Raw genomic sequence first — 27,014 nt, 5'->3', positions numbered from 1 at the left:
AAAATTGATCTTATCATAGGTTTATACATTTTTTAACACATTTTTTTTTTTAACATATTGAGATTGTACACATCTTACCTAGACTTTGTTTTTGTGACACCTTTAGATTTCTTTCCTACCCAGATATACAGTATTTTACCACTGTCGACCAGGTAAACATATCTTGGATCCAGAGATGACATTGTCACAGGACACTAAAATTACAATAAACAATAACTTGTTTAAGAAACAGTTCAAGTAAAAAAGTAAATGAATATTTAATAAATAAAATTTCTAAGAAACTGCATTTGCTTTATCAATCAAGCAGCTATATTATGTTTTGGAATCAGTCAGGTTATCTTCAGTAACACAGGCTATTTAGCAATGGATTTAACTCACTACAGTTATGAAGCAGTACCTCTAGACGCTTGCAGAAAGTAGACAAATTTTGCTTTTTCGAGGATTCTTACATTTTTCATTTATCGTACACAAATCGGTGTAAACAGATGAATTTACATCTTAAACAGCATTTCAGCGTGTGAAAAGGCAAGATTTAGGTATTAATTATTCAAGTGCCTTGTCCAGTATACTGGAATACAGTATTTAGTGCGGTGCTCCAACACATTATTTAGTCTCACATATTTAGCAATATATGAAATGTGTTCAGTGGGTTCAAAAATAATAAACTTTTTATAATAAGTCTTCAAAATTCTATTTGTTATTATTATTAGAAATTATGACTAGTTTCAACATTATTTGTTAGATATGAAGAAGTACATGTATTTAATATTAAGACATAAATACATACCCTTTCCATATGTACTGACTGTACACCAATAGCTCTGTAAACTTTTACTTCATATGTCTGAAACACATCAATTATATCTTGTAGTGTTGTATAAATAAGATGGTTAAAGTATATCTAATGAATTAAGATATAAATGTAAAAAATCAATATCTAATAAATCAAGATATGCTTTTATGTTTAAACCATAAAATTAGACCTATTTCTGTTACAAATTGTCCTTGCATTATGACAGATTGAATCGGACATAAGACTTGCAGATTACCATTATGTAATTGTTTTATTTGTTAAATTTATGCAATTGTTTTATTTGTTAAATTTATGAGGTCATATGGCGACTCTTGTAGCTTTACTAGAAGAGGAAGACCTAATTTATCCCCCAGTGTATTATTTCAGTCAGCCACAGACACACAAGTTGAACCTACTACCATCCATAAGTTAGCTAGATAGCTTCCTCACATGAAAGTATTTATAATCAATGACCAAATTCAATGTCAGCAATTATAACCACTCAGTCAAGGAGACCTTTAAAGTTAGGCAATAATTGCTTCTAATATTACAACAATTATATTTAATAACAGGTGTTTACTATAAATTTGGGTTATTTTGAATATAGCAAGTCAATGTGCAGATTGAAAAAGAAAACACAACAATATAAATTCATTTTACAGATTTGAAAAATACATGTCTCATCTGAATCATTCTTGTTGAAATCAACAAATACAAATTAAACATAGGCAATAATTATATGGAATCTGATTCTATGAGATATTCATTACACTCTTGGATTCTGAAAATAACAAACTTTCATTGAGAAGAACTATTAAAACTCTTACCAGTTCTTCAACAGTATAAAAGCCACTGGATGTTCTTCCACCTTCTATATAAGATACACCATTGTCAAATAGATCTAGAAACTCGTCAGATTCATCGTTCATTTCTTCACGTATGGTCCGACATTCAGCACCTAGCAAGTTTCTCAGGTTAACAGCATGGATGGCTGAACATGCTTTCTTGTCCAACTTTAATAGTTAAAACATACATTATTTATATTTGACACCGAACCAACCATATATCATTTGTTAAGTGTTTTACATAAAGAAAGACATGATGATCCTAATGGTGTAAGTCGAAATGTTGATAAGTAAAAACAATTAAGTTCTTAAATTCTTTTGTATAAACATAAAGTAACTTTTCTTATAAAATTGCTGTTAGACCAATCTTTCCTCTTACCGTAGCCAATGCACCTATCCAGAAGTATATTTGCCAGTTTAGACTGTTTGAATCATCTATGAAAGTTTTCAAGATTATGTAACAATCAGCCTCATAGAACTTTCCAATTAATGCTGAAATAATGAATTATGTAAAAATTACATTTAAAAATATAAAATGATGAAAAAGAAAAAACATACATATATAAGCAAAATAAGTGAGTTCATTTTTCAATATCTCAATATTTTCTAATATTACAAATCTTTAAGGCCCATTATGTCCAAGAAATCATTTTATTTTTTTTCCGTAACAGCTTTCTGTTTCTGGTGTCAAAAGGTTACTCACTGGCCAATTACCTGAATCATATTTTGCCTCTGATGCTTTCTAGGAATAAGTTCAGTTATAGTGACTTAGTATTTTGCATGGAAGTCAAAATACTACTTATTCACATTTTGTTACGTTAATGATAAATATTTTCACTTTCTTCAGGTAATAAAGGTAGAAAGCATTTAACATGCGTCAAAACCACTATTTCAATGTTACAAAACTTATGTTTGCCCTTTCTAAAGAAGGAAAAATGTATTCATTTCTGAGGCATAAAGTGCATTTAATGAAACCTTTAAACTTTATAATATTAGGAGCTGTCCTTGGAGCAGCACCCCCCTTTTCTCAGTGCCGGATAGAACAATAAAAGCAAATGAAAGTAGTAAAGGGTGCATAATTTTTAAAATATTCTTGGCAGAACTACCAGCAATGCCTAGTAAAGAAGTGTTTCAAGTTTAAAATGAATATGTAAGCTCCTACTTCTCTTTGAAAAGTGGAGCTACAAATTAGAAGCCATATCTATATTAAACAAAAATCATATAGCATGAAACATAGACCATTTCTATAGTAAATTATTGAATTAAAGAAAGAAGCATACCTTCCTCAACCTGGTTAGGCAAGAAGTTTTCAATCTCCCAACATGAAACCCCTACAAACAAATACATGAATTTTTTATTTTTTTTGGCAAAAATTTCTACTATGTATATCATTATTTCTATCAAAGGTCAAAGCACATTTTTGGAAATCAAAAGTAAAGAATGTTGTCTCCTTATGCAGATGTTATGTATCTCTTTCTGCTCAACTGAAAATGTTCTATTTGGAATTTCTTTGCCTAAATTTATAACAATATGACTAATGTAAAATGATTTTACTTAAATAACTTTTATCAAGGGGTCAGCTCTTCTGTGTCTTGTTTATTTTAATCAAATGCTTCATGGTACTAAATCGTCAAATAAAATATTGAAAATCACTTGATATTATATAACAATATTATGCAGCAGACATTTAAATTCTAGTCAATATGAAAATGTACATTCTATTTTTATAAAATTTTAAATCCTTTAAAAAAACTAGAACTCCGCGAGTCTGATGTGTCGCCTTGTGAACAATATAGTTTAGGACAAATGGCCAGGACAAAAATGAAACATGAAAATTAACAAAGGGCAATAACTCAAAAAATAAGAAAAGCAGAGCAGCAGTTTCAGTGCACTGCACTTCTTATCAATAATATCTATCATCCTATATAGTTTCAAGTCTATAGCTTTTATAATTTATGAGAAATGGCCTGGACAAAAATAAAGTAGCAAACTCAATAAAGGGTAATAACTCAAAAAAATGAAGTGCAGAGTACCAGTTCTTGTACACTGCACTTTTTCTTATTGAGATCTATCATCCTTAAAGTTTTAAGACCATAGCTTTTTTACTTTAGGAGAAATGGCCTGGACAAAAATAAAGTATGAAAATTAACACAGGGCAATAACTCGAAAAATAAGAAATGCAGAGTACCAGTTCTTGAGCACTGCACTTCTTCTTAATGAGATCTACCATCCTATGAAGTTTCATGTCCATAGCTTTTATACTTTAGGAGAAATGGCCTGGACAAAAATAAAGTATGAAAATTAACAAAGGGCAATAACTCAAAAAAATAAGAAGTGCAGAGTACCGGTTCTTGTGCACTGCACTTCTTCTTAATGAGATCTATCATCCTATGAAGTTGCAAGTCAATTGCTTTTATACTTTAGGAGAAATGGCCGGACAAAAATAAAGTATGAAAATTAACAAAGGGCAATAACTCAAAAAAATAAGAAGTGCAGAGCACGGGTTCTTGTGCACTGCACTTCTTCTTAATGAGATCTATCATCCTATGAAGTTTCAAGTCCATAGCTTTTATACATTAGGAGAAATGGCCCGGACAAAAATAAAGTATGAAAATAAACAAAAGGCAATAACTCAAAAATTAAGAAGTGCAGAGTATCGGTTCTTGTGCACTGCACTTTGAGTCATTATAAGAAGCATGCATACCATGTTTGAAGTCAATCCCACTTATAATGACTGACTTATGCTCCGGACAAGCTTAAGGGGACGCCAACAACGACACCGCCAACACAAGTAACCCCTATTTCGCCTTTTTCAAGGCGACACAAAAAACACCCTAACTCACCAGGTATTTGACCAACTTCCTCTTCAAAGATGTCACTGTAATCTAGATGGGGTCTTTCTAGATGCTCATTCCATTTCTTTGGCCTGAAATCATAGAACAGTCAATCAACTTTGCTGGTATGTCAGCATGCTCGACTATCCTTAGTGCTTGAAAGTAAAACTAGAGCCTATATAATGTACACTTTTCAAGTTCCTAAAGGTCCATTCTTTTGTCAAGATCCATGTCAGATTATGGGCCTTGGCCAGTGAGCTCCTATTTTGCTCTTAAATAAGTGTGATAAGTTTCAACCCTTTCCCTTCATTAGTTATTAGGGATGTCATCTGGAGCCGAAACGGCCATCCGGATATCCGAATCAAACATCCGGATACATCTGGATGTTCGGATCGTTGTTATATTCTTAGTTGGCTGATAAGACGTAACCATTTTTTCGCGACCTTTTTCAAAGTGTAGAATTTCATTTCATTTACTTTTTAATTGAATGTTACGTATCAAAATAATTTTGGTATTGATTTTATTTTTTCTATATATAATATGACTGTTATCGATAAATTAAGTGCGTACGATACTTACGATTTCAAAAGAAATGAAAATGAAATTTATCGCTGATTGTCTAAATTCCTGAATTAGTGCTATAATACACAATAACACTTGCTCACATTTGTGAAAACAAAATAACACCCGTAAAAAATTAAAAGTTTCCATTGTTCAATAACATGCATACAATTTACACACGATGACCTTTGACAGGTGTGTAGCCGGCTTTTCAAAAGAATCTGCCAATCTTTGATGTTTACCAACATGTAGACCTGGCTGTTTGATTCGAATCATCAAAGAAGTTGCCGAAACTTACATGAATTACACATATTTTAAGTGTTCATAAGTGAAAAAAACTGTGAAAAAATTGTTTTTAAAAAAAGGCACGTTTGATTAATACTAAAGGAGAAAGATATTTTGACGGATAATTATCGTATCAATTTGAATAAAAGCTGTGACAATTGACATATAACCATTCGTAAGTGCATTTCTTTATTTGCTAATTTTATTTCTGCAGATTTTTTATTTTCTCAAAATAAGGAGTCGACGGCTCGGTAAGCCGAAATATATATAGAAATAATAGCCTAATTAATTATTTAAATTTGGACATGAACGATGTAAAATCGTTGCCGATGACAATCGCACGGGACTTAGAATATTCATCTTGAATCCTACAAAACTTAAATTTGTTTGGTGTTTAACATACATGTAGATTAACAACATGTGTCATACACGACTGGTAATTTTTATAGTAATTATTGATTTTTTTTGTGGTCTGGAGAGATTATGATGTGTATTGTCAAATTAAAGTACAATATGCAATATGGTGTCAACACCATGTCTACGTTGATTATCTCAACGCATGTTCATGTATTTTTCACATTTTCTCAATATTCTGAAATATTTTATACGAACATCCGGATCCGAAAATCGGCTCCGGACACCGAATCGTGATCCGAACATTCGGATATCCGGACTCCGAATGACATCCCTACTAGTTATGGAGAAACTAATTTGCAAACAAAAACTTAACTAAAATATAAATTCTACACCAATGCCAAGTGCTAAGTGAGTACAATAGCTCTCCTATTCTTCGAATTGTCAAGCTAAAAAGGGAGATAACTAAAAAAAAACTTACTTTAGTTTATACAAATTTATTTTAGTTTGATTGTGTCGGAAGCTAAAAGCTTATTGAAATTCTCTCGAAATCCGTTCCAGACCAACCAGCAGTGCTAAGCAATGAATGTGAAGTTTCTTGCTAAAGGAAACAACAGCTTGCCCCTGACAGGGTTTGAACCCATGTGGTCAGCAAACCTTTGATTACTAGGACGACATGTTAACCACTCTGCCACCCTGCCACTTATATCAACACAAGGTCATAAAAAACAACTCTTTATTTCTTTTGCGAAAAAAACAAAAATTTTCTTACCTTAGTTTTTTCATTTCTTCTTCTTCTTGATGTTCTTTCTCTACACTATCTTTCTCCTTGGCAACATCCTTCAGTCCAGCTAGAACCTTTTCACTGTCGTCCTTGCCTCTCCGACGTCGCAAACGTAACTTCCGTGCCACTGGGTCTTTAGATGCTATAAATACAGTCACAATAAGTTGTTGTTTGATTGCTTTGTGAATGAATACTTAAGACAGAGAAAAATATGCAACATATTCGTCATGATGATTGATAGCATCATTAGAAAGAAACACAGTTCAGACATACGATCAGACAAAGAGACATATATTCAAAATGAATATATAATCATATACATACATGAAAAATGTGAAATCGATGAAGGTCTTACATTGTATTTATGGATAACAGTGTTGATCTTGAGAATTTTGAATAACTATATGATCATTATACAATTAATTTATGATGAAGAATTGTAATTATATAACGCTACATATCTAAATTACGAAAAAAATGCTATTACTATGCCAACTTGTGACCCATTTCTGAAATAAATAGAATCAACTGCCACAGGATAGTCAACTGATATTAAAAAATTATTATAAAACTTATCAATCACAAGAATAGTTATTATAGATAAAAACATACGTTGAGGGGACGTAGCTGCCTGTGCTGTGGGTGCACCTGCTAGACGTAATTGGTTGTTTAGAGAGAAATCTATATTATAAAACTCTTTATCTTTCCTCATTTCTGCGGGTTTAGGGGGCATAACCAGGTCTGGGTTGTCCCTTACATCTAATGTCTGAAATATAAGATTGCATTTATTTATAAATAACATTTTCATGTGATTTACAAGTAAATGAAAATAAGTAAGAAGTTGTTGTTTTTTTCAAGACTCATAGTTAATGGCTGCACCTGTTTCAACAATTTGCTACAAGTAAAAGAAATTCTAACACTTATGAATCATTTAAAACAACGGTACTATACAAAATTACAAATCTCGGACAGTATTTCTTCACAAAATGTCACCAACATAACAAACAGTAATTTATCTCATTTACTTTAATTGACATGAAAATAAAACATCTGTTGTTTTTTTTGTCATCTCACTGGGTTAAAAAATACTTTCAAAATTAAAAAGGTGATAATTTATTAATGCTAAAAGTTAGATTTTCAAGAGAACTTTACCTCAAGTTCTGGTAGTAAATGTAGAATATCTGGCAAGGTTATCAATCTGTTGCTATTCAATAAAAGTTTCTTCAACTTCCCACACCTGTAATTACATAGATTGAATAGACTTTATATATTCACTGTATGATGGATAACAATATAATACTAAAAGTTCTGTAAAATATAATTATGTTACTGTTTTTACTTATTCATTAACATATAATTAATACTTTCTTATATTTTCATCAGTGATTAAAATTGGGCTGGTCATTCAAATTACAATACTAAACCCTCTGTGTAATAATAAGTGAATTTATATTTATTTCTTCGTGAAACTCCAACCACGTTTAGATAACTTTGGCAAATAGATATAGTTCAATCAGTGAGGGATTTACCAAATTTACCAAGTTATCAAATTTAGCCATGAAGTAGAGATACATGTGATAGGGACAATCTCAAAGTTATGCTATGCCAACTGACAGAGTCAGAGAGCATATTAGTATTATTATTTCCAGTATTTACCACCTACCTGCAGAGTCCTTCAGGGATCATCTCAATGTTATTATTTGCAGCACTGAAGATCTCAAGGTTATGTAGCTTGCCTATACTGGATGGAATACCCTCAAAGTCAAGTTGATTAGAATTTATGTACAACTTTTTCAATGACTGAAGTTTGTGTAAAGAAGCCTGAAACAACATATAAAGAACTTTACCTAAAAGCCGTCATATATATGACTATATCTTTAAAACAGAAACAAACAAAGTAATGATACCTTATTACGCAATTTAAAAAGAACATCAAAACAAGAGCTGACGGAAGGACAGGAAATTATTAAACTATTTGCAGTGCTTGATAGTAAACAAGAGCCTGTATAATGTAGAATTTCCTGGCTGCGGAGCAAAAGACGCTAATTAGTGAGGGCACGGGGCGAAGTTTAATAAATCTCCACAGAGGGAGATTCAAGAAATAAAATGCTTGGGTCGCGGGACGAAAACAGGCTAATTAGTGGATTGGAGGCCAAGTTTTATTTATTTAACTTTGCCCCGCAAATAAGCATGTTTTCGTCCCGCGATCACACCAAGCAAAAAGTCGATAATTAACAAGTTAAATTGGCGGGGACACAGAGCATAAACATGCTAATTAGCTAGAACATGAATGCACAAATCAGTCACCATAGTTTTAACCTGATTTTGCAGTATTTTATCACCATATTTCTACTGCATTAGGAACGCAGTAAGTGCTGTTTTTGCATAAGTTGACCACATTTTGGTAATTTTCTTTGATTGTAAATGCCAATTGCAATATGTAAATTACTTTATTTGTTCACCTCACAATATTTTACCTTTAAATACATTTCCAAAATGTTCATGAAAATTAACATGAATATAGAGGCGTGCTGCTTTAAAAGTCCATACTAAAAAGAAGTATCAATTCTAAAGTTATAAAGAAAAGGCTTACTGGTAAGTTCTGTATCTTATTTCGTGAAAGATTTAATGACTGTAGATTCACCCAGGTATCTGTAATGTACATAAAAATGTATGAATAAATCAAAATAAACCAAAACAAACAATCTCAAGCTGTTGACAAGAAATGCCTATGTTGAATTGTAAAGTTTGAATTACAAAAAAATAACTTGTTTATTTTGAGTAAGATTTCAATATTTGACAGCTTGGGAACATCTTATGCAATATGTTCTTGGGAACATCTTATGCAATATGTTCATAAGTGGCATTGCCACTATTGACTAACAGTAATAAAATAGGTAATGTTGATAAGTATTAAAGCATTTACATAAAACAAACAAATTTGCTATGTATTCCCTGCATTCATCATGGTTTTTATACATTTGAAATGATTTCTGTAATGCAATATGTTCATTTTGAGGGTTTTTTTCTGCATTTAAATACAACAAGGGCTGTCTGGAAAGTTCGTAGACAAGGCTATGAAATTATTATAAGCAGTCATATCAATATGATGATTGAATATTTTGCTAAAGTATTTATCTGCTACATATTTCTAAATTAAAAAACATGATAAAAGAAATATTCGTAAAGCGCCGATCACCATGGCAACATGATCAACGAATCACGGGGCACTTTGTTTTCATGATGATTGCTACTCAAATAATGTTGCTAAATTATAGTAAATAATTTTGCGTCATACGCAAAGAATTAGCTTGTTAACGACGATTACAGGTTACAGAAATGAAGGTTCGTAGTTTTTGTGTTGCAAAAATTACGTCAAATTCACGGACGTAGCAACATTATGATATTTAACTTCATAGCAACACTAATATGGCACCAACTGAGATTTTAATCTTTACTTTAAAAATAAAATTAACCATAAAATATTAAAGGCAAATTGTGTTTAAATGTCAAACAAGATTAATAAACGGTGATGACAGTATATCGTATAATAAACGCTCCAGACGACCAAAAGTAGCATGGCCGAAATATCGTAGATTGCGTTTCAACAAGGCAGATATATATCACACACTGTATGGGAATCAGTGACATCTTTGTTTTTAAATAATATTTTTAAATATGAAATTGATAAAGTAATAGCAAAGGAACATAACATGTATTCAGTATACGCCAGACAGGTACCATTGCTGTTGAAATTGGAAGAAATTGAATAGCTGGTGAACATGTTTGTTAATTTGAAGCCGTTGACGCTGTCAAAGTGCTCCATGACGATGTATATATGTTGTATGTAAATACTGTTAAAATGTAAAAATAAGTCACAGTTCAGCAATTTTTTTTAAATATGTTCGCTAGATATGTATACTTATGCTGACAAAATTCGACAGCGTATGTTTTGTTATACAATAAAAAATGAAGAAGTATATGAACTTTTCAGACATCCCTCGTATAAACATCAGTAAACTTATACTTGATAATTACACTCTAGAATTATCAAGATATATAAAGGATCTTATATGAGTGTTTTTTTTTTCATATTGAAATTATCAAACAAGTTGAATTAAAGTGATAAAATACAAGGCTGTGATGCATTACACCAAATAGATTATTTGACCTGGATTATGTTAAACTTTTTCAGTGACAGTGTGCGATGGACCATGTTATTTCATGACAGTGTTGTTGTTATTATATAGATAGAACTCTATGGGCATGAGGGAATTGATCGCAATAGGATTAATTATTGACAGAATAAACATTACTATTGCCTAATGACACATGACATTTGTTTATTTTGTTGACAGTGAATATGAATATGTAAATGAAGTGTTTGATGTCTAATTTGCATAGTTATTACAGTAGTGTATTATCATTTCTATTGCTAAAATTCTTCATCTTGATTTATCCGATACATTTTGATCTACATACTAAATGATTTAATATATCTGTTTCTTATCAGTGTAGTTATTCTAGTCCATATCTATAATGATCAAAAATTAAAGTTGTGTTATTCTGTGAAGTAAACAATGGTGTAAAATATGTAGTAAAAAACAAATCAACTGACCTATGAGTAGAGACAATTCTGTGATCTGATTATCTGATATGTTCAGATGTTTCAGTGAACTCAACTTGTACAGTGGTTCTGGTACACGGGGAAGCTCATTTCTAGACAAATCAATATCTAAAACATACAAGAACAATTAACATATGAGCCGTGCCATGACAAAACCAACATAATGGGTTTGCGACCAGCATGGATCCAGACCAGCCTGCGCATCTGCGCAGTCTGATCAGGATCCATGCTGTTCGCTTACCAACCCTATTTCAAGTAGAGAAACTGATAGCGAACAGCATGGATCCTGATCAGACTGCGCCGACGCGCAGGCTGGTCTGGATCCATGCTGGTCGCAAACGCACTATGTTGGTTTTGTCGTGACACGGCTCATATGAATAACTGTACATAGTCAAAACCGAGATTTTATGGCTTTAGACACACAGTGAAGTATTACACAAAGAGGATTCAAATATCAATGGTCATAGAAAATCAAAATATTCCTCCTGCCTTTGATAAAACATAAGGTAACACTTGTAGAACAAAACTCAGACAACTTTTTAATTTGGTCAATTAATTTTTTTATTTTCCCATATTTTAAAGGATCAAAATATGATTTAGATAAATGTTGGATTACTGTTTTCTTTTTATACATATCGAAAGACTTTTAAATCAGGTATCATACTTTCATGTCTTGAACAGAGGATTAAATTTGTACTTCACCCATTTAAAAGTAGACCAGAATGACAAGCAGATGTCACTGGTAAACCGTATGATACCAGACAAGTCTGTAATGCTATACAGTTAAACCTGTCTTGACAGCTGTAGGTTGCTCAATTAAATCAATATCTGACTTTACCTACAGCCAATTCCAAATTTAATGCAGAGTAAATCCAAAATTAAATTTATCATTGTATGGCGTTATTCTACAATTATTTTATTCTCACTCACCTTGAAGGAAGTTCAGGGAGTCAAGAGCAGCTGGGAAGTTAGCTAGCGTACGCTGTGAATTTCTAAGATGTAACATTTGTAGTGATGTCATGGCTGGAAGTTGTCGTAACTGAGCATGGATCAGAGGGTTGTTGTTAAGTATAAGTGTCTGAAGACTGGTCAAACGTCGCATCTGTGGTGGCAATGTTTCTGTACAAATTGTGAAAAAATTATAATATGTTACAACTATGTTCAAAAGAATTTTAATCTTACAGGAGTTAATCGGAAAGAAACATCAATAGAACACATTCTAAATTTCTAGATCTCATAATAATCAATGATAAGCTTGTTAACAATTAATAAGTCTCTATTTTCAGCTATGATCAAATATGATTTCTACCACGTTTTTTTCTTACTAACCACATTCTAAGACAAAATAACAACAATTTAATGCAAGTACATTCTACTTTAACCTAACCTTTGAAAGAAAATTTTAAAATGATACCTTATATGCATATATTATGTTTACAGTTAAAAATGATTTCTTTGCAGCATGATATTTAGATTGCTGTTTTGAAAGACTGTTAGAAAAGAAGAAAACTTACCTAGGCTATTATTACTCAGGTCAAGATATGTTAGGTCCAGTAAATTGATAAACATCTGATTGGGTAACATCTCAATACTGTAATAATATTTCATCACATATCAAGTAAAATACATACACTATCGCCTAGGCAACAAGTTCAAATAAAAAGAATAAGTTTTATTAACAATAAAATGCTTAGCTAAGGCTTTTTGGGAAATGGACCTTAACCAACACAGAAAATGGAACAAAGGCATAACTGGGTAAAAAAAATAAATTTGAGAGTTCCCAGCCCTTTCATAAATACATGTATGTTCACATTGTGATAGTACAAGCATATCGATGTTTAATGGCTATAACAAAAAGACAAATTAAACGCTAATGCCTATTACATGGGGGCAACACAATAGCTACTATCATTATCTAAAAAGTGGAGCTAAAAAACATTCACTTTCTTGCCAAGATACAAAATAGCTACAAAAAAATAAACAAGAGCCCGGTTTGAACCGGGTGATGCTCCCCGAATAGGTTTTGGACACAGGAAAGTACACCTCTTGTAGTTTCAGAGTTATGTCCCTGGAAAAAGTTCAAAGTGCAATAATTCCAAAATTAGTAGGGATGGCAACGAATACCAAAATTAATACTCGAGTACTCGGTCATTTTTCCGATCGAGTACTCGGTTACTCGGACGATTTCCAATGATCTTCAAAGATTATCACACATTTATCAACACCGTCCGTATGCTACTTTCGTTTTCTATTTACATTCATAGAATTCGTAACTATAGATAGGACTGCAAAGGAGACAAATTAACTAAAATTAAATCAACGACATTATACTTAGCTTTAGGACATTTTAATTAATGAAATATCAGGTTTACAACATGTTAAGCAGTTGAAACATCTTTTTCTTCTTGTAATAAAATAGACTGATCGGCGGCAACAAAAGTTTAACCGGGACTAAATACTACCTTAATTATCATATCATAATAGCAATACGGCCCTTTGTTGTTTTCAAAAATGTTACCTTAAAACAAGATTCTGGTACAAACTGCATTGTGTTACACAATTAAAGGTTACTTAATATCATAAGAGGCCGGATGACGTAAGCGACACATGTGCGCGTGTCAAACTGTTGATCCCAGCCCTTTCATAAATACATGTATGTTCACATTGTGATAGTACAAGCATATCGATGTTTAATGGCTATAACAAAAAGACAAATTAAACGCTAATGCCTATTACATGGGGGCAACACAATAGCTACTATCATTATCTAAAAAGTGGAGCTAAAAAACATTCACTTTCTTGCCAAGATACAAAATAGCTACAAAAAAATAAACAAGAGCCCGGTTTGAACCGGGTGATGCTCCCCGAATAGGTTTTGGACACAGGAAAGTACACCTCTTGTAGTTTCAGAGTTATGTCCCTGGAAAAAGTTCAAAGTGCAATAATTCCAAAATTAGGCAAGGCAGAGTTACTGTTCTTTGCACTGCACTTCTAATCAATGTGATCTATCAACCTACAAAATTTCTTGTTGATATCTCTTATGGTTTCCGAGTTATGTCGCGGACAACTTCAAAAGTAAAAATAAACAAAGGGCAATAACTCCAGAATTAGGCAAGGCAGAGTTATGATTCTTGTGCACTGCACATCTACCAATGAGATATATCTACCTACAAAGTTTCATGTTGATATCTCTTATAGTTTTACAGCTATGTCCTGGACAAGATTTTTCTAAAAGGGGAGAGAATTCAAAAATGAGGCTTAACCGAGTTATGGTTCTTTTGCACTGCACTTCTACTCAATAAGATCTATCTACCTACAATGTTTCATCTTGATATCTCTTATAGTTTTCAAGTTATGTCCCGGACAAAGTTCAAAGTGTTAAAATTAACAAAGGGCAATAACTCCAAAATTAGGACAAAAAGAGTTATTGTTCTTATGCACTGCACATCTACCCATTGAGATCTATTCACCTACAAAGTTTCAAGTTGATATCTCTTATAGTTTTAGAGTTATGTCCCGGACAAGATTTTTCTATAAGGGGAGATAATTCAAAAACCGGGCAAAATAGAGTTATGGTTCTTTGACACTGCACTCCCCCTCAATGCCCTCTACCACTGTATGAAGTTTGAACAAATTATCTCCAAGGGTTTTCAAGTTATGCTCCGGACAAGACAACGGACGGACAGACGGACAAGACGGACGGACGGACAAGGCGCCGACTATATGCTCCCCCAAATTTTTTCGGGGAGCATAAAAATTCTCTCCTTAAAGCATTATAGCTATCTTATAATATACTTATTATTTACAACTGATAAGAACTGCCACCTATACATGTATAATTACTTTAATATGATTACAGAATACAGCATATTGTTGAATCACTATGATAGATAATTCATATTTACATTTCAATTTAAACATAAAGCTAGTCAAATTCAATGAATTTGTTAACAAGAGGGCCATGATGGCCCTGAGGTCGCTCACCTGTACATAGGCCCCCCCCCAACCCCCACCCCCAACATGCAGGGCCAATTTAACCCAAGGGCTTTTATTTGCACAAACTTGGTAGACACCCATAAGAAGATGTTTCATGCTAAACATCTAAGCTCTAGTTCATTGGGCTTTTTAAAAGAAGATTTTTTTTCAGTTTTTACTATACACATATAGTTAAAAACAACGACACCCCTGGGGCCGGGCCAGTTTTGACCCCAGGGCTTTTATTTGAACAAACTTTGTAGACACTTACTAAAAGATGTTTCATGCTTAATATCTAAACTCTAGCTATTTGGGTTTTTTCAAAGAAGATTTAAAGTTTTTGCTAAACACATATAAAGAAAATCATTGACCCCCGGGGCGGGGCCAATTTTGATCCCAGGTCTTTTATTTGAACAAACTTTGTAGACACTCACTAAAAGATGTTTCATGCTTAATATCTTAACTCTAGCTATTTGGGTTTTTTCAAAGAAGATTTTTTAAGTTTTTGCTATACACATATAAGGAAAATCAATGACCCCCGGGGCAGTGCCAATTTTGACCCCAGGGCTTTTATTTGAACAAACTTGGTAGACACCTATTAGAACATGTTTGATGCTCAATATCTTAGCCATAGCTCTTTGAGTTCTTTAAAAGAAGATTTTTTAAGTTTTTACTATATGCATATAGGGAAAATCAATGACCCCCCGGGGCGGGGCCAATTTTGACCCCAGGGCTTTTATTTGAACAAACTTGGTAGACACCCATTAGAACATGTTTCATGCTAAATATCTTAGCTCTAGCTCTTTGGGTTCTTTAAAAGAAGATTTTTTAAGTTTTTACTATATGCATATAGGGAAAATCAATGACCCCCGGGGCGGGGCCAATTTTGACCACAGGGCTTTTATTTGAACAAACTTGGTAGACACTCACTAGAAGATGTTTCATGCCAAATATCTAAGCTCTAGCTCTTTGAGTTCTTTAAAAGAAGATTTTTTAAGTTTTTACTATATACATATAGGGAAAATCAATGACCTCCCGGGGTGGGGCCAATTTTGACCCCAGGGCTTTTATTTGAACAAACTTGGTAGACACCCATTAGAACATGTTTCATGCTAAAAATCTTAGCTCTAGCTCTTTGGGTTCTTTAAAAGAAGATTTTTTAAGTTTTTACTATATGCATATAGGGAAAATCAATGACCCCCCGGGGCGGGGCCAATTTTGACCCCAGGGCTTTTATATGAACAAACTTGGTAGACACTCACTAGAAGATGTTTCATGCCAAATATCTAAGCTCTAGCTTTTTGAGTTCTTTTAAAGAAGATTTTTTAAGTTTTTACTATATGCATATAGGGAAAATCAATGATCCCCCGGGGCGGGGCCAATTTTGACCCCAGGGCTTTTATTTGAACAAACTTGGTAGACACCCATTAGAACATGTTTCATGCTAAATATCTTAGCTCTAGCTCTTTGGGTTCTTTAAAAGAAGATTTTTTAAGTTTTTACTATATGCATATAGGGAAAATCAATGACCCCCCGGGGCGGGGCCAATTTTGACCCCAGGGCTTTTATTTGAACAAACTTGGTAGACACTCACTAGAAGATGTTTCATGCCAAATATCTAAGCTTTAGCTCTTATGGTTTTTTAAAAGAAGATATTTAAAGTTTTTTCTTTCGGTTGCCATGGTAACCAGAGTTCTGCATGGAATTAAATTCTTTGAACAATTTTTAAAGGTGACCACCAAAGGAACATTCCTGTGAAGTTTGGATGAAATTGGCTTAGTGGTTTATGAGGAGATGTCATTTAAAGTAAAAGTTTACGGACGGACGGACGCCGGACGAAAAGCGATCACAAAAGCTCACCCTGTCACTTTGTGACAGGTGAGCTAATAAAAAAAACATAAACAAAAAAAATCCAGACATGTCCCTTTAGTAAATAAAAGCTTTCCATACTGGTTACATAGGCTTCTCACAATATACCAGTATAGGAGTATAGTACTTACTTGTTATTGCTAAGATTAAGGACAATCACACCTTTGGCATTCTCCAGTTCTGGTGGAACCTCATTCAAATGGTTATGGCTGAAATCCTGGAATAAAACAGACAAAATGATCATGCTATGTAACGTCAACTTTTCCAGAATAAATGACAATAAATTGCTACCATAGAAATTAAAAGATAAAATATAATGATATCAATTTTACAGTTTTGAAACTAACATTGGTTTCAGCTTATACAGAATTAATTTTAGTTCAATTATATAGGACGCCATTAGCGTATTGAAACACTCTAGAAAGGCGAATCAGTTCCTGGAACCAACCAGAACTAGATTAAGCATTCAGTTTCTTACTCACGGAAACATGAGCTTGCCGCTGATGGGGTTTGTACCCTGATGGCCAAAAATCCTTAGATGACAAGTCCAACATGTTAACAAATGGGCCATGCTCCCCCTCTTAACATTTGTTGTATATATGATATTTACATGAAAAACAAAACACTAACAAAATACGAAAACTAATATATATATATACACGAAGCTACAAACATATAAATATACCTATTACTGGAAAAATATATATATGAATAAAACTCACAACAACAGACAGATCCTGCAACTGGAATATCTTATCTGATATCCCTTTGTCTGACAAGTTGTTATGTCGGCAGTTAACAGTTCTGAGTGCTGGCAAGTTCTCAATATCCTTTCCCAGTGTCTCAATACTGTTGTTGATCAAAGACAAATGCTCCTATAAAGACACAAAGAACATAATACAGCTAAAAAATATGTCCCAGTATTAACTTTAATATATTGTTTTTCAAGTTTAGTTCTATAATTCATTAGATATCAGAATCTAGGCACAAGTAAATAATTTTGACCTCATACTGTAAACAGAGACTTTGACTGTAGCACCAGGTAATGGAAATCAACAACTGTTGTTCAATGTACATTCTACCTTCAATTTCTAACTTGAATATACATTTTTAGTTCTTTACATTAATCATCTACAAACAAGAGCAAAGACCTGTGGATAATCAAGAAGAAATGGTAAATTCTATTCATTACAGGTTTATTTAATTAATAACCTAAAGATTTACCAATTTCTTTAAGTTAGCCATCTCTTTCGGCATGTTTTTAAGGCCAGTCTTGTTCAGTTTTAGCCATCTAAGACCAGTCATGTCAGCAACATGAGCAGGGAATTTGTTATCCTACAAATAAATAGAGTTATATTAGCAATATATGTTAAAACGTAGCATATTATTTCTGCAATTTATATCTACATGTGACAATATTTGTAAATATTTGGATTTCTGAAAACTTATATACACGTATATCTCCTCATGTTCTATGGTGTTTTTTTCCACTAATTGAAAGGTGGAATCAGTTTATTACAATCATTTCATTGACATAATGGTCACATAACCTTGTCTTTACCATAGCAATCTTGCAATTAGAACTCAAATCTGAGCAATGACCATGTTCAGCTTCCAAAAATGTGCCTTCCATTTTCATTATCTGTTCTTATCAACCAAAGATACATTGTATCAGGTTTCCTAAACCATTTACAAAAGCAGCATTCCATATCAATATGTGTTCATGCATCCATTCATTTAAGTCACATGATCAAATCAAAATTAATCAGGTTTTTATGTCATCTGGTTTCCATAATAATTTTTGCCAAAATAGTTTTATTTATGCTTGCTCCAATCTATTCTAGAAGTCAGCTAACAGAAAGAATTAGTTCATTGGCAGTGGACTTTCTTACTTAATTGACAAAACAGACCTAGCCTCTTGACTTTTAGAAAAATTATTAATATAATTGCAAATTTAGAAAGTAAAAAGGCTGACCAGTGTAAGTTCAGAATATGGAAAAACTGCATATATGGGAAAACTGCAGGATTTAAAACAAAATTTCGATTGGAAAGTCCAAGCGAGGCCACAGGCTATTTAAAGCGCTCTTAGATAACATATATAACTTAAGTTAAATTAAAATCTCATTAAAATCAATAAAAAAATATACGTCGAAGTCTAGAAAGTTTGAGAAAAATCCTTAATTAGCTTGGCTCAGCCAGAAATCCTTGGACAGGTTTTATGTTTCAGCTATATTTAGATATCAGGGAGCTTTTGGAAAAACCTTTAATAAAAGCATCTACATAATTCAGAGACTTGCAAGAAGATGCCCTAGTCTTCTGCGCTAAATAACACTTCCGTTGCATTTATGAAGTAGAAAATCAGTAAATAAACATGATTATCATTGATAAGAATGAAACATAAACAAGAGCTGTCCGTAAGACAGCGCGCTCGACTTTTTTATTGCTTGCCAATAAAAAAAGTTTTTGCAGTAAAAGGCAATACAAGAATCTCTGTATTTTTAAAGTGAACAATGGCCATGAGCATTAAGATATTTAGTGAAGAATTATTTTACTGAATTGTGTGATACCCTTGAACACTGCAGCAAAGTTTGAAATGTTTAAGTCAAAAGAGGGCTGGTAAGAAAGAAAAAAAAACTAGTTGTTTGATACCCTTGAATATTACAGCAATGTTTATATGACATAATTTATGGTAAAGTGAACAAGTGGATAGGAATGAATTTTTTTAGATTTTTTAAGTTTTTTAGTGCTTGCCTATAATACAAAACATTGACAGTTAAGGGCCATAATTCAAATAAAATCTTTGACAGAATTACCTTCTCCTGGACATGTTTGGGAATCATGATTGTAAACAAGTATTCCAACTTTCAAATTAATATCTCAAACAGTTCAGTCAAAAAAGTGGACTGGTACTAAAAACTTAACCAAGATTCTAAGTCGATAAAAGGCCTTAATTTTTAAAACAAATCCTTGACAGAGTTACCTTCTCTTGCGTACAGATGGGGGTAATGATGTGAAATAGCATTAAAAGTTTCAAAGCAATATCTCAAAGGGTTAAGGCAATAAGTGGATTTTACCCATATTCAATGTATTTTCTAAGTCAAAAAGGGCATAATTCTGTCAAAAACCTTGACAGAGTTATGTCCTCTTGTCTGTTGATGAAGGTCGTGATGGTAAACAAGTATGGTCAGTTTCAAAGCAATACCTCCAATGGTTTTGAAATAAAGTGAGGTGGTACAAAAAACTTAACCAAGCTCAATACACTTTCTAAGTCAAAAAAGGGCCATAATTCTGTCAAAAACCTTGACAGAGTTATGTACTCTTGTCTGTAGATGGAGGTTATGATGGTGAACAAGTATGGTAAGTTTCAAAGCCATACTTGTAATACTTCTGAAATAAAGTGGGGTGGTACGAAAAACTTAACCAAGGTGTGACGCCAACGCCGACGCCGGGGCGAGTAGGATAGCTGCCCTTTTCATAGAAAAGTCGAGCTAAAAATAACTTTAACATCCATTTTGATAAATCATCATTTGAAAAACTCCAGTAATAAGTTGAACACCACCAATTTAATATTTTTTATACATTTCTGTTAATGGTATAAAATACCTGCACTTACTTATCATTTAGTTTATACAAATCTATGTTAGTTTGATAGTGTTGGAAGCTGTTAGGTTATTGAAATATTCGAATCTGTTCCTGGAACTAACCAGGACAAAGCAATGAGTGTAAAGTTTTTTGTTCAAGGATACAACAGCTTGCCCCTGACAGTGTTTGAACCAACGCGGTCAGCAGTCGACTACTTTATGTATAAGTCCTAAGCGTTAATCACTAGGCCACTAATTTCAAATTAGGCCTCTGTTATATAATATAAAAACAAAACTGATAAAAAGAGGGTTAAAACGTTTTGGAAGTCAGAACTATGTAAACTTTCAGCATTGTAACAAGGAAGTTGCTAGACGTACGGGCCCGTACGGCTGGCCAAAAGTTCTAGCCGTACGTGAGTCACGTACGACTAGCCAGGACACACTGTATTGTCTAGCCGTACGGCACTTTTCAAAATTATATGATTGTCGAAAATGCATATGTTATTTGTGTCCTTAAACAAGGATTTTAACCAAGTCCCCGCATTTGTCCTCCTGTGCTCTCTTTAACTGTTTAATAAAGATGCTCTGCTCTGTTTTATTTGTATGAAAGATGAATAATTAAATCATTTTTTATTTGTTAATTATGCACAATCAAATAAATAATCATAACGGTAAATGAAGCTTTTTCATAACGGTATGATCGTAGAGGAATAAATACATAAAAAGAACATTGAAAAAAAAAACTTTGAAAAGCTAAAATATTTTTTTTAATACAGTAAAAGTAAAAAAGCACAATCAATTAGCCTTAATTAAAGTCTATCCAGGGACTGACAATAGAATTTTAGAATTCGTTTCACTGAACATGCAAACTTTCCCTAATGATAGTCGGTAATTGATGCAATTATCAGAGCCTGGCAACAATTATTATTTTCGGTGCTTTTTTAATTTTTTGACATAGACACTTGGGGTTTGGAGCTCAAAACGCCTTTAAAATCCAAATAAAATGCATATTTGTCAATCCAAGCACATGGGCACATGGACTGATCATATATATAAAAAAAACTTAATATAAGCCGTTTTGAAAAAATTTCATATTTCAACATCTATAATAATACACATTATAGATGTTGAAATATGAAATTTTTTCAAGTGTCTGTGGTTCATTCGATTGCTTATTTTTCACAAACCGTTCAGCCAAAAAAGGGAATGTTGGCTGATATAAAGTTAAAAGCCATCCGATTAGAAGAACCTATAATGAATTCAGCGATATTAACCGAGAAATTCCGGTAATAAACGGTTTTCAAACTCCTCACAGTGATTACCTCCCTTGGCAGAATTGTAATCACTGCCTTCACAGACGACACATGATGATGAAAGTCACATGACGTAACGTCGAAATTCAAATATAAATATCGACCGTTACATAGAAAATCTAACATCATTTTTCTCTGTCTGTTTTATTTTTAACTTTTTGTACCTGTGTCCGTTATATTTAATCCAAAAAGTATCAAAAATATACAAAATAATGAAAAATAAATTAAAAAATTTAATTATCAAAATATTGATATTTCAATGTTTGTGATGGCAGAGATCTCTGTACTGATAAGGGGAGATCACTGCGTAGGAGATTGAACGGTTTTATGACCCTATGTAGATTCGCTAAAATTCGGACAGTGTCGTATAAAGTCGGACACAATGAGGTAAAAATTCGGACAGCATTATTTTAGTGATTTTAATTCGGACATACATTTGTTTTTTAAAATAAAATGTACATTTTAGATTCAGTTACGTAAAAGAGTTTAAGAAAAAGAATACACGCACTTAACTCCATTTTATTCATGCGATTAAAATATATAATGTGTGAGTTTTCATTCAACACATACAATTATCTACATGGTGATGTAACATCTATACAGTATGCAGTGTATAATACATCATTTTACTTGTTTTCCTTTTTAGTTTTAGAAGCCTTTTTGTTTGCCTTGGTTATTTTTTTTAATTGAACACTTTTTTCTGTTGTACTATTTCGTCACTTGTAAGCAGAGTATGACTTTTTTGACGGGTCTTTCAGTTCTATCATGATTTGGTCTTGATTTAAGCAGGTATGTATATTAACGTTAATATACGTACCTGATTTAAGTTTAAGGGGGCATAAAGGCACTTTCAATGAGATCTGATGTGCTTGGATTGTTTTAGTCTGAAACTGTCTTAGAAAGCAATGCTTTGATGGCTATTTGTTTTTCGAAAATAAATCTTAATGTATGATTATGTGAATAGAACAGAAATTCTTATTTTTATAATAAACTTGATTAAAGAAGACAAAGAATGGCATTATGGAAGTCTAAATGTAAATATACTATTTCTTAATCTTAATCCAGTCATTAAATTAAATAATCACGCACCTTGCAGGTTAACTTATAAATACATAAATGTAATTAGCTACTGGCCTGTGCATACGACAAATTGATATACTTATTAGCAAGCTGATTTTCATTTTGCATTATTTTTACTTGTATAAATATTGATAACGAAGGCTTTGAACAAAATGCAAATAATTATAGTTAGACTATAATGCACTAATCATAAATGTATGCAAGTAAAATGCATTATATCGTCGCTTTGTGTGTCTCGTGTTTTTGACGAACATTCAATTCAAATAAATATAAATGTGTGCAGGTTACTGTCAGAAATTGCCAATTAACGAGAAGGGGAAAAAGGCAATATTCAAAACATCAATACTTTATTAGATTTTTCTTTCACTAAGAAACTTTTATCAATATAAAACTCTGTATTTGGCATTGATCACATGCACATATATTAATACAGGTACATGTATACGAAATGTTCAAGTTAAAATATTTTATATGCAGACTTTTCCTCATGAACAAAGTTCAAAATTTCGTCTTTTTTCCCTTCAGGAAATAAGCATCCAATGCTGACATTTTGCATAGGGCCTGTCTGTCTCCCAAACATTTTTTTGGAACACCTTTTGCCCTTAAGTAGCAGTGTGATGCCATAAATGACTTGTTAAACAACTGCCTTACAACATTTGCGTCCTCTGCGGAGATAAGCCACTTTGTGTAACAATTGTTTATCATCAAAAATGGCTATGGCATTACGGTCATGTGGATTTGATTCCGGGGAACAATAACAAACAGGGCCTATTTGTAAGTCTTTTCTTCCCCAATGATGCATACCGACGGCAAACAGGTCCCGCAAAGTTATGGTCTTCATTTTTGTTTTCAGATCAATACTGAAATAAATTCATTCAATAAATTTTCTGTCTATGTTCAACTTTTATCAACTGTAGGGCTGTATACATAAGGGCCTAGCTATTGTTTCTAATTATACTGAAATTTTTTATAATTATATTTATTTGTTATTGTGTTGCGAAAATTTTCATCATCATTATCATTATTTGCAGAAGCGGCAACTCTTCTTTTGATAGACATTAGTGATGTTCTGATTGTCGCAAGTCGCCGATTATCAGTTACTGGTATGTAAAGCGACAATAATCGATTCACAAAAATTTGTTCCGCGACGTCGTCGAAAATGTTTAAAGTATCAAAGGGAATTAATTCTGTTGGTAGTTTTCTTTTAAGAACACCTCGCCGATCGCAAAAAATCATCTCTTAGACAATTTGGAGTTGAACAGGATCAATAAGTGATGTAAACAATAGTAATATAATGTGATGTGAATGTTATTATTTGACATCCATTGAAAAATAAAATCTATTTCGTAAAATTATGAGGTTAAAACTGTGTTGAAAAGTGCTAAAAGAAGGTCATGTTCCTGAATATAATCAAGTGTCTTGGGAAGAAATGTTTCTACCCTATTTCTTTTTAACGCGACTTTATCCGAAAAGTTATCGATTATGTCTAATCTGACTGAATCGATGATCGATTGGGACAAATTTCATCCGATTTCCATCACTAATAGACATAAACGATTTTTTAAAATGTGATATTAGATCTATAAGTTAAAATAAATCTTAATTTTCTTAAAGATACGAACGGTTAAAATGTCATATCTTAGAAAAAATACAGAGCAAGCCAACGGTAGTAATAATTAAATTACTTTTTCTATATTATTTGATCAAACGGTAAAATAGAATCCAGGCCTTAATAGAGCCTGTCCGTCAAATCGTTTTCAGAAATGATTGTCCGAGTTAAAGTGACTTATGGAATTTAACAGGAAAAATTCGGACACTTTATATTTTTCTAAATTATTTTTTAAAGAGTTAACATTTTTCCATATAGTTGCATTTTTCTCATAAGGAAAACCAGGGTCTTTCAAATAGAATGGTCTGGAGACAGACCAATTTTACGAAAAATGCTGTCTCGGTTGAGTCATGTGATATGGCATAGCACAGCACCATTCAAAAATCAAATTAGAAGATAATATTTTGTTAAATCAATCAAAAAAATACTAAAAACTAACTCTGACTACATTATATTATCAGTTTTTACTTTAAAAGTAACAATTTTATAGATTTGCAATGAAATTAGAAATTTTTCGTTCCAGGTGTCAAGGTAAAAATCTACTGCTCATATTTGAAAATAGGTCCGAGTTTCATGAGCTTTTTTAAAATTTATGCATTGTTCAATGACAATATAGAAATTAATTTTACAGAGAAAAGATGTTATTAAATCGTATCATGTAAAAATATTATAATATTTCACGATATTATTTGCAAATATTTGATGTTTAATTTGGTGCATTTTCAAAATGGCGCCGATTATCGGCAAATATTCTAAACAAACAATCTATGTTTTTTTAACAAAGATGGCTTTAAAAAACAGCATTTCCTGAAATATTTATCCTTTTTTCAAAAGTTTAAAGATTTTTAAAGACATCATGTCGTTAAAATTTTCATTTTTGCTCTTGTATTTAATATTCACCCTTTTCTTGAACATTTACATAATTTGCTTATAGCAAACTATACCGATTTATACCGAGACATGTTTAATTGTAGAGAGAAGGGTTTACATAGCGTGTTTCCAGACCATTCTATTTTGAAAGACCCTGGGAAAACAAAACAAGATCAACATTTAAAAAAATCACATGATTTGCAATTGAAATGATATGATGAGAAGCATTCATTATCAAAGGTTCAAATGTTCCCGCACGTTGGAAGTCAATCGGATTCGAGAGAGCATGCGTAGGACTGTGTAATACCTCATCAGATTCTGTGCTGACGTATTAGTTACGCACTGACAAGTTGGTATGCTTTTTCCCGCGAAATATTCTTCTTTTTGGAGCGTGTAACACCTAGGTTACGGCTAGGTACATGGATAACATGTTTGGGTAGAAGATTAAAGACACGCTTAGTTGTCCCAACTTATGCGATGTCCGAATTTTGACGGATTTACCATACGTGACTCACGTACGGCTAGAACTTTTGGCTAGCCGTACCAAATAAGAGACGAAACCAAATAATTCCTGGAACAAAAAACATGAATAAGAGTCATGCTCTTTCATCAGAGCCAAAGATCATCCATTTCATCTATAACTATATTTTTTTCGTACTCTCATGCCATTTAAAGGACAATTAATTATTTTATGTCAGAATAAAGCGTTATGGCCATAAAAGGCAAATTTTCTTGTTTAGACAGTCCAAGATATTTTCAAAGCCTGCTAGTAATTCACGAAGCAAGAGTACAAATATTTAATTAGTATGAAAGATTTAATTTAATTGGACTTTTAAATCTATTTGAATGCTGATTGTCTCTACCATAAAATCATTTTTTGTTAAATCAATGCCTCGAACGAAAGGCAAAACTCCAGTCGCAGCCATTTTGCTGATACGATCCGAAATACTCCGAATGACACACGGAAGTAAAGGTAATCGCCACTTTTCGGCACTCTCGGGGCAATTCAACTCATAATCAAAGCACAGAAGGCGCTGAATTTGTTCGGGTAAAGGTGAAGGTTGTGAGATTATAAACCAATTTGTTTTTGTATAGTGCCACCAGTGTTTTCCAGCGTTTTAATTGTAGTTAATTGGCTTTAAGACTAACTGCAACACTGATGTTCAATAAAATGTTTATTTGACTTAAACGATTTGAAAAAAAAGAAGAGTTGCCTTCCTGGATTTGAACTCCAGACCCCTCGGCCACGGTGAAGTTATATGTAAAAGGCCTGGAGAAAACCATATTATTCTAAATTAGGGTTTGTAACCCTTATTATTAAATTTCGACGCTAACTGTTGTTTAACACAGATGTTAATAATTATGGAGCTTATTATAAGCATGTTTATCTATAAAGGATAAAACAATATTAGAAATCTTCGACAATTCGGGAATTATTTTGCTTGAAAATTAATGCGCCTGTCATTTGACCGTCTTTACGCAGTGATCTCCCCTGAATTTTTTAGGCGTTAGTGTACATATAAAGGGAAATAACCGCTTCAAAAAAGCGGCCTACTTTCGGCTTTTGCAATTAACAGCATCAGACTCTGAAATTTCGCTACCATTATTTGTTTGGTCTGACGACCCAAACAAAT

At 32.7% G+C, this 27,014-nt stretch overlaps 1 protein-coding gene across 2 annotated transcripts in view; it reads right to left on the bottom strand.

Moving 5' to 3' along the window:
* LOC132735918 (protein flightless-1 homolog) overlaps nt 1–26,383 on the bottom strand; it is a 39,465-nt gene extending 13,082 nt beyond the window's left edge. The window contains exons 1-19 of one of the 2 annotated variants that reach the window (XM_060722956.1): nt 26,244–26,318; nt 25,688–25,951; nt 18,152–18,262; nt 17,650–17,802; nt 17,059–17,144; nt 12,598–12,674; nt 12,014–12,202; nt 11,075–11,191; nt 9,050–9,108; nt 8,120–8,277; nt 7,609–7,693; nt 7,069–7,222; nt 6,445–6,598; nt 4,482–4,564; nt 2,919–2,969; nt 2,018–2,130; nt 1,621–1,806; nt 788–844; nt 79–194 (exon numbers count right to left, since the gene is read on the bottom strand). In XM_060722956.1, the coding sequence (XP_060578939.1) occupies nt 79–194; nt 788–844; nt 1,621–1,806; nt 2,018–2,130; nt 2,919–2,969; nt 4,482–4,564; nt 6,445–6,598; nt 7,069–7,222; nt 7,609–7,693; nt 8,120–8,277; nt 9,050–9,108; nt 11,075–11,191; nt 12,014–12,202; nt 12,598–12,674; nt 17,059–17,144; nt 17,650–17,802; nt 18,152–18,232 (1,919 nt within the window). In that variant the 5' untranslated portion in view covers nt 18,233–18,262; nt 25,688–25,951; nt 26,244–26,318. Of the gene's footprint in view, nt 1–78; nt 195–787; nt 845–1,620; nt 1,807–2,017; nt 2,131–2,918; nt 2,970–4,481; nt 4,565–6,444; nt 6,599–7,068; nt 7,223–7,608; nt 7,694–8,119; nt 8,278–9,049; nt 9,109–11,074; nt 11,192–12,013; nt 12,203–12,597; nt 12,675–17,058; nt 17,145–17,649; nt 17,803–18,151; nt 18,263–25,687; nt 25,952–26,243 lie in introns of both variants that reach the window. The other variant, XM_060722955.1, reaches the window with a different exon arrangement.
* Nucleotides 26,384–27,014: the final 631 nt, after the last annotated feature.

The sequence above is a fragment of the Ruditapes philippinarum genome, unplaced genomic scaffold, assembly GCF_026571515.1.
Source record: "Ruditapes philippinarum isolate M1 unplaced genomic scaffold, ASM2657151v2 ctg2298_1_1_1_1, whole genome shotgun sequence".
NCBI classification, from domain to species: Eukaryota; Metazoa; Mollusca; class Bivalvia; order Venerida; family Veneridae; genus Ruditapes; species Ruditapes philippinarum.
Note: the sequence above shows the minus strand (reverse complement) of the source record. Positions and strands in the feature narration are given on the sequence as shown.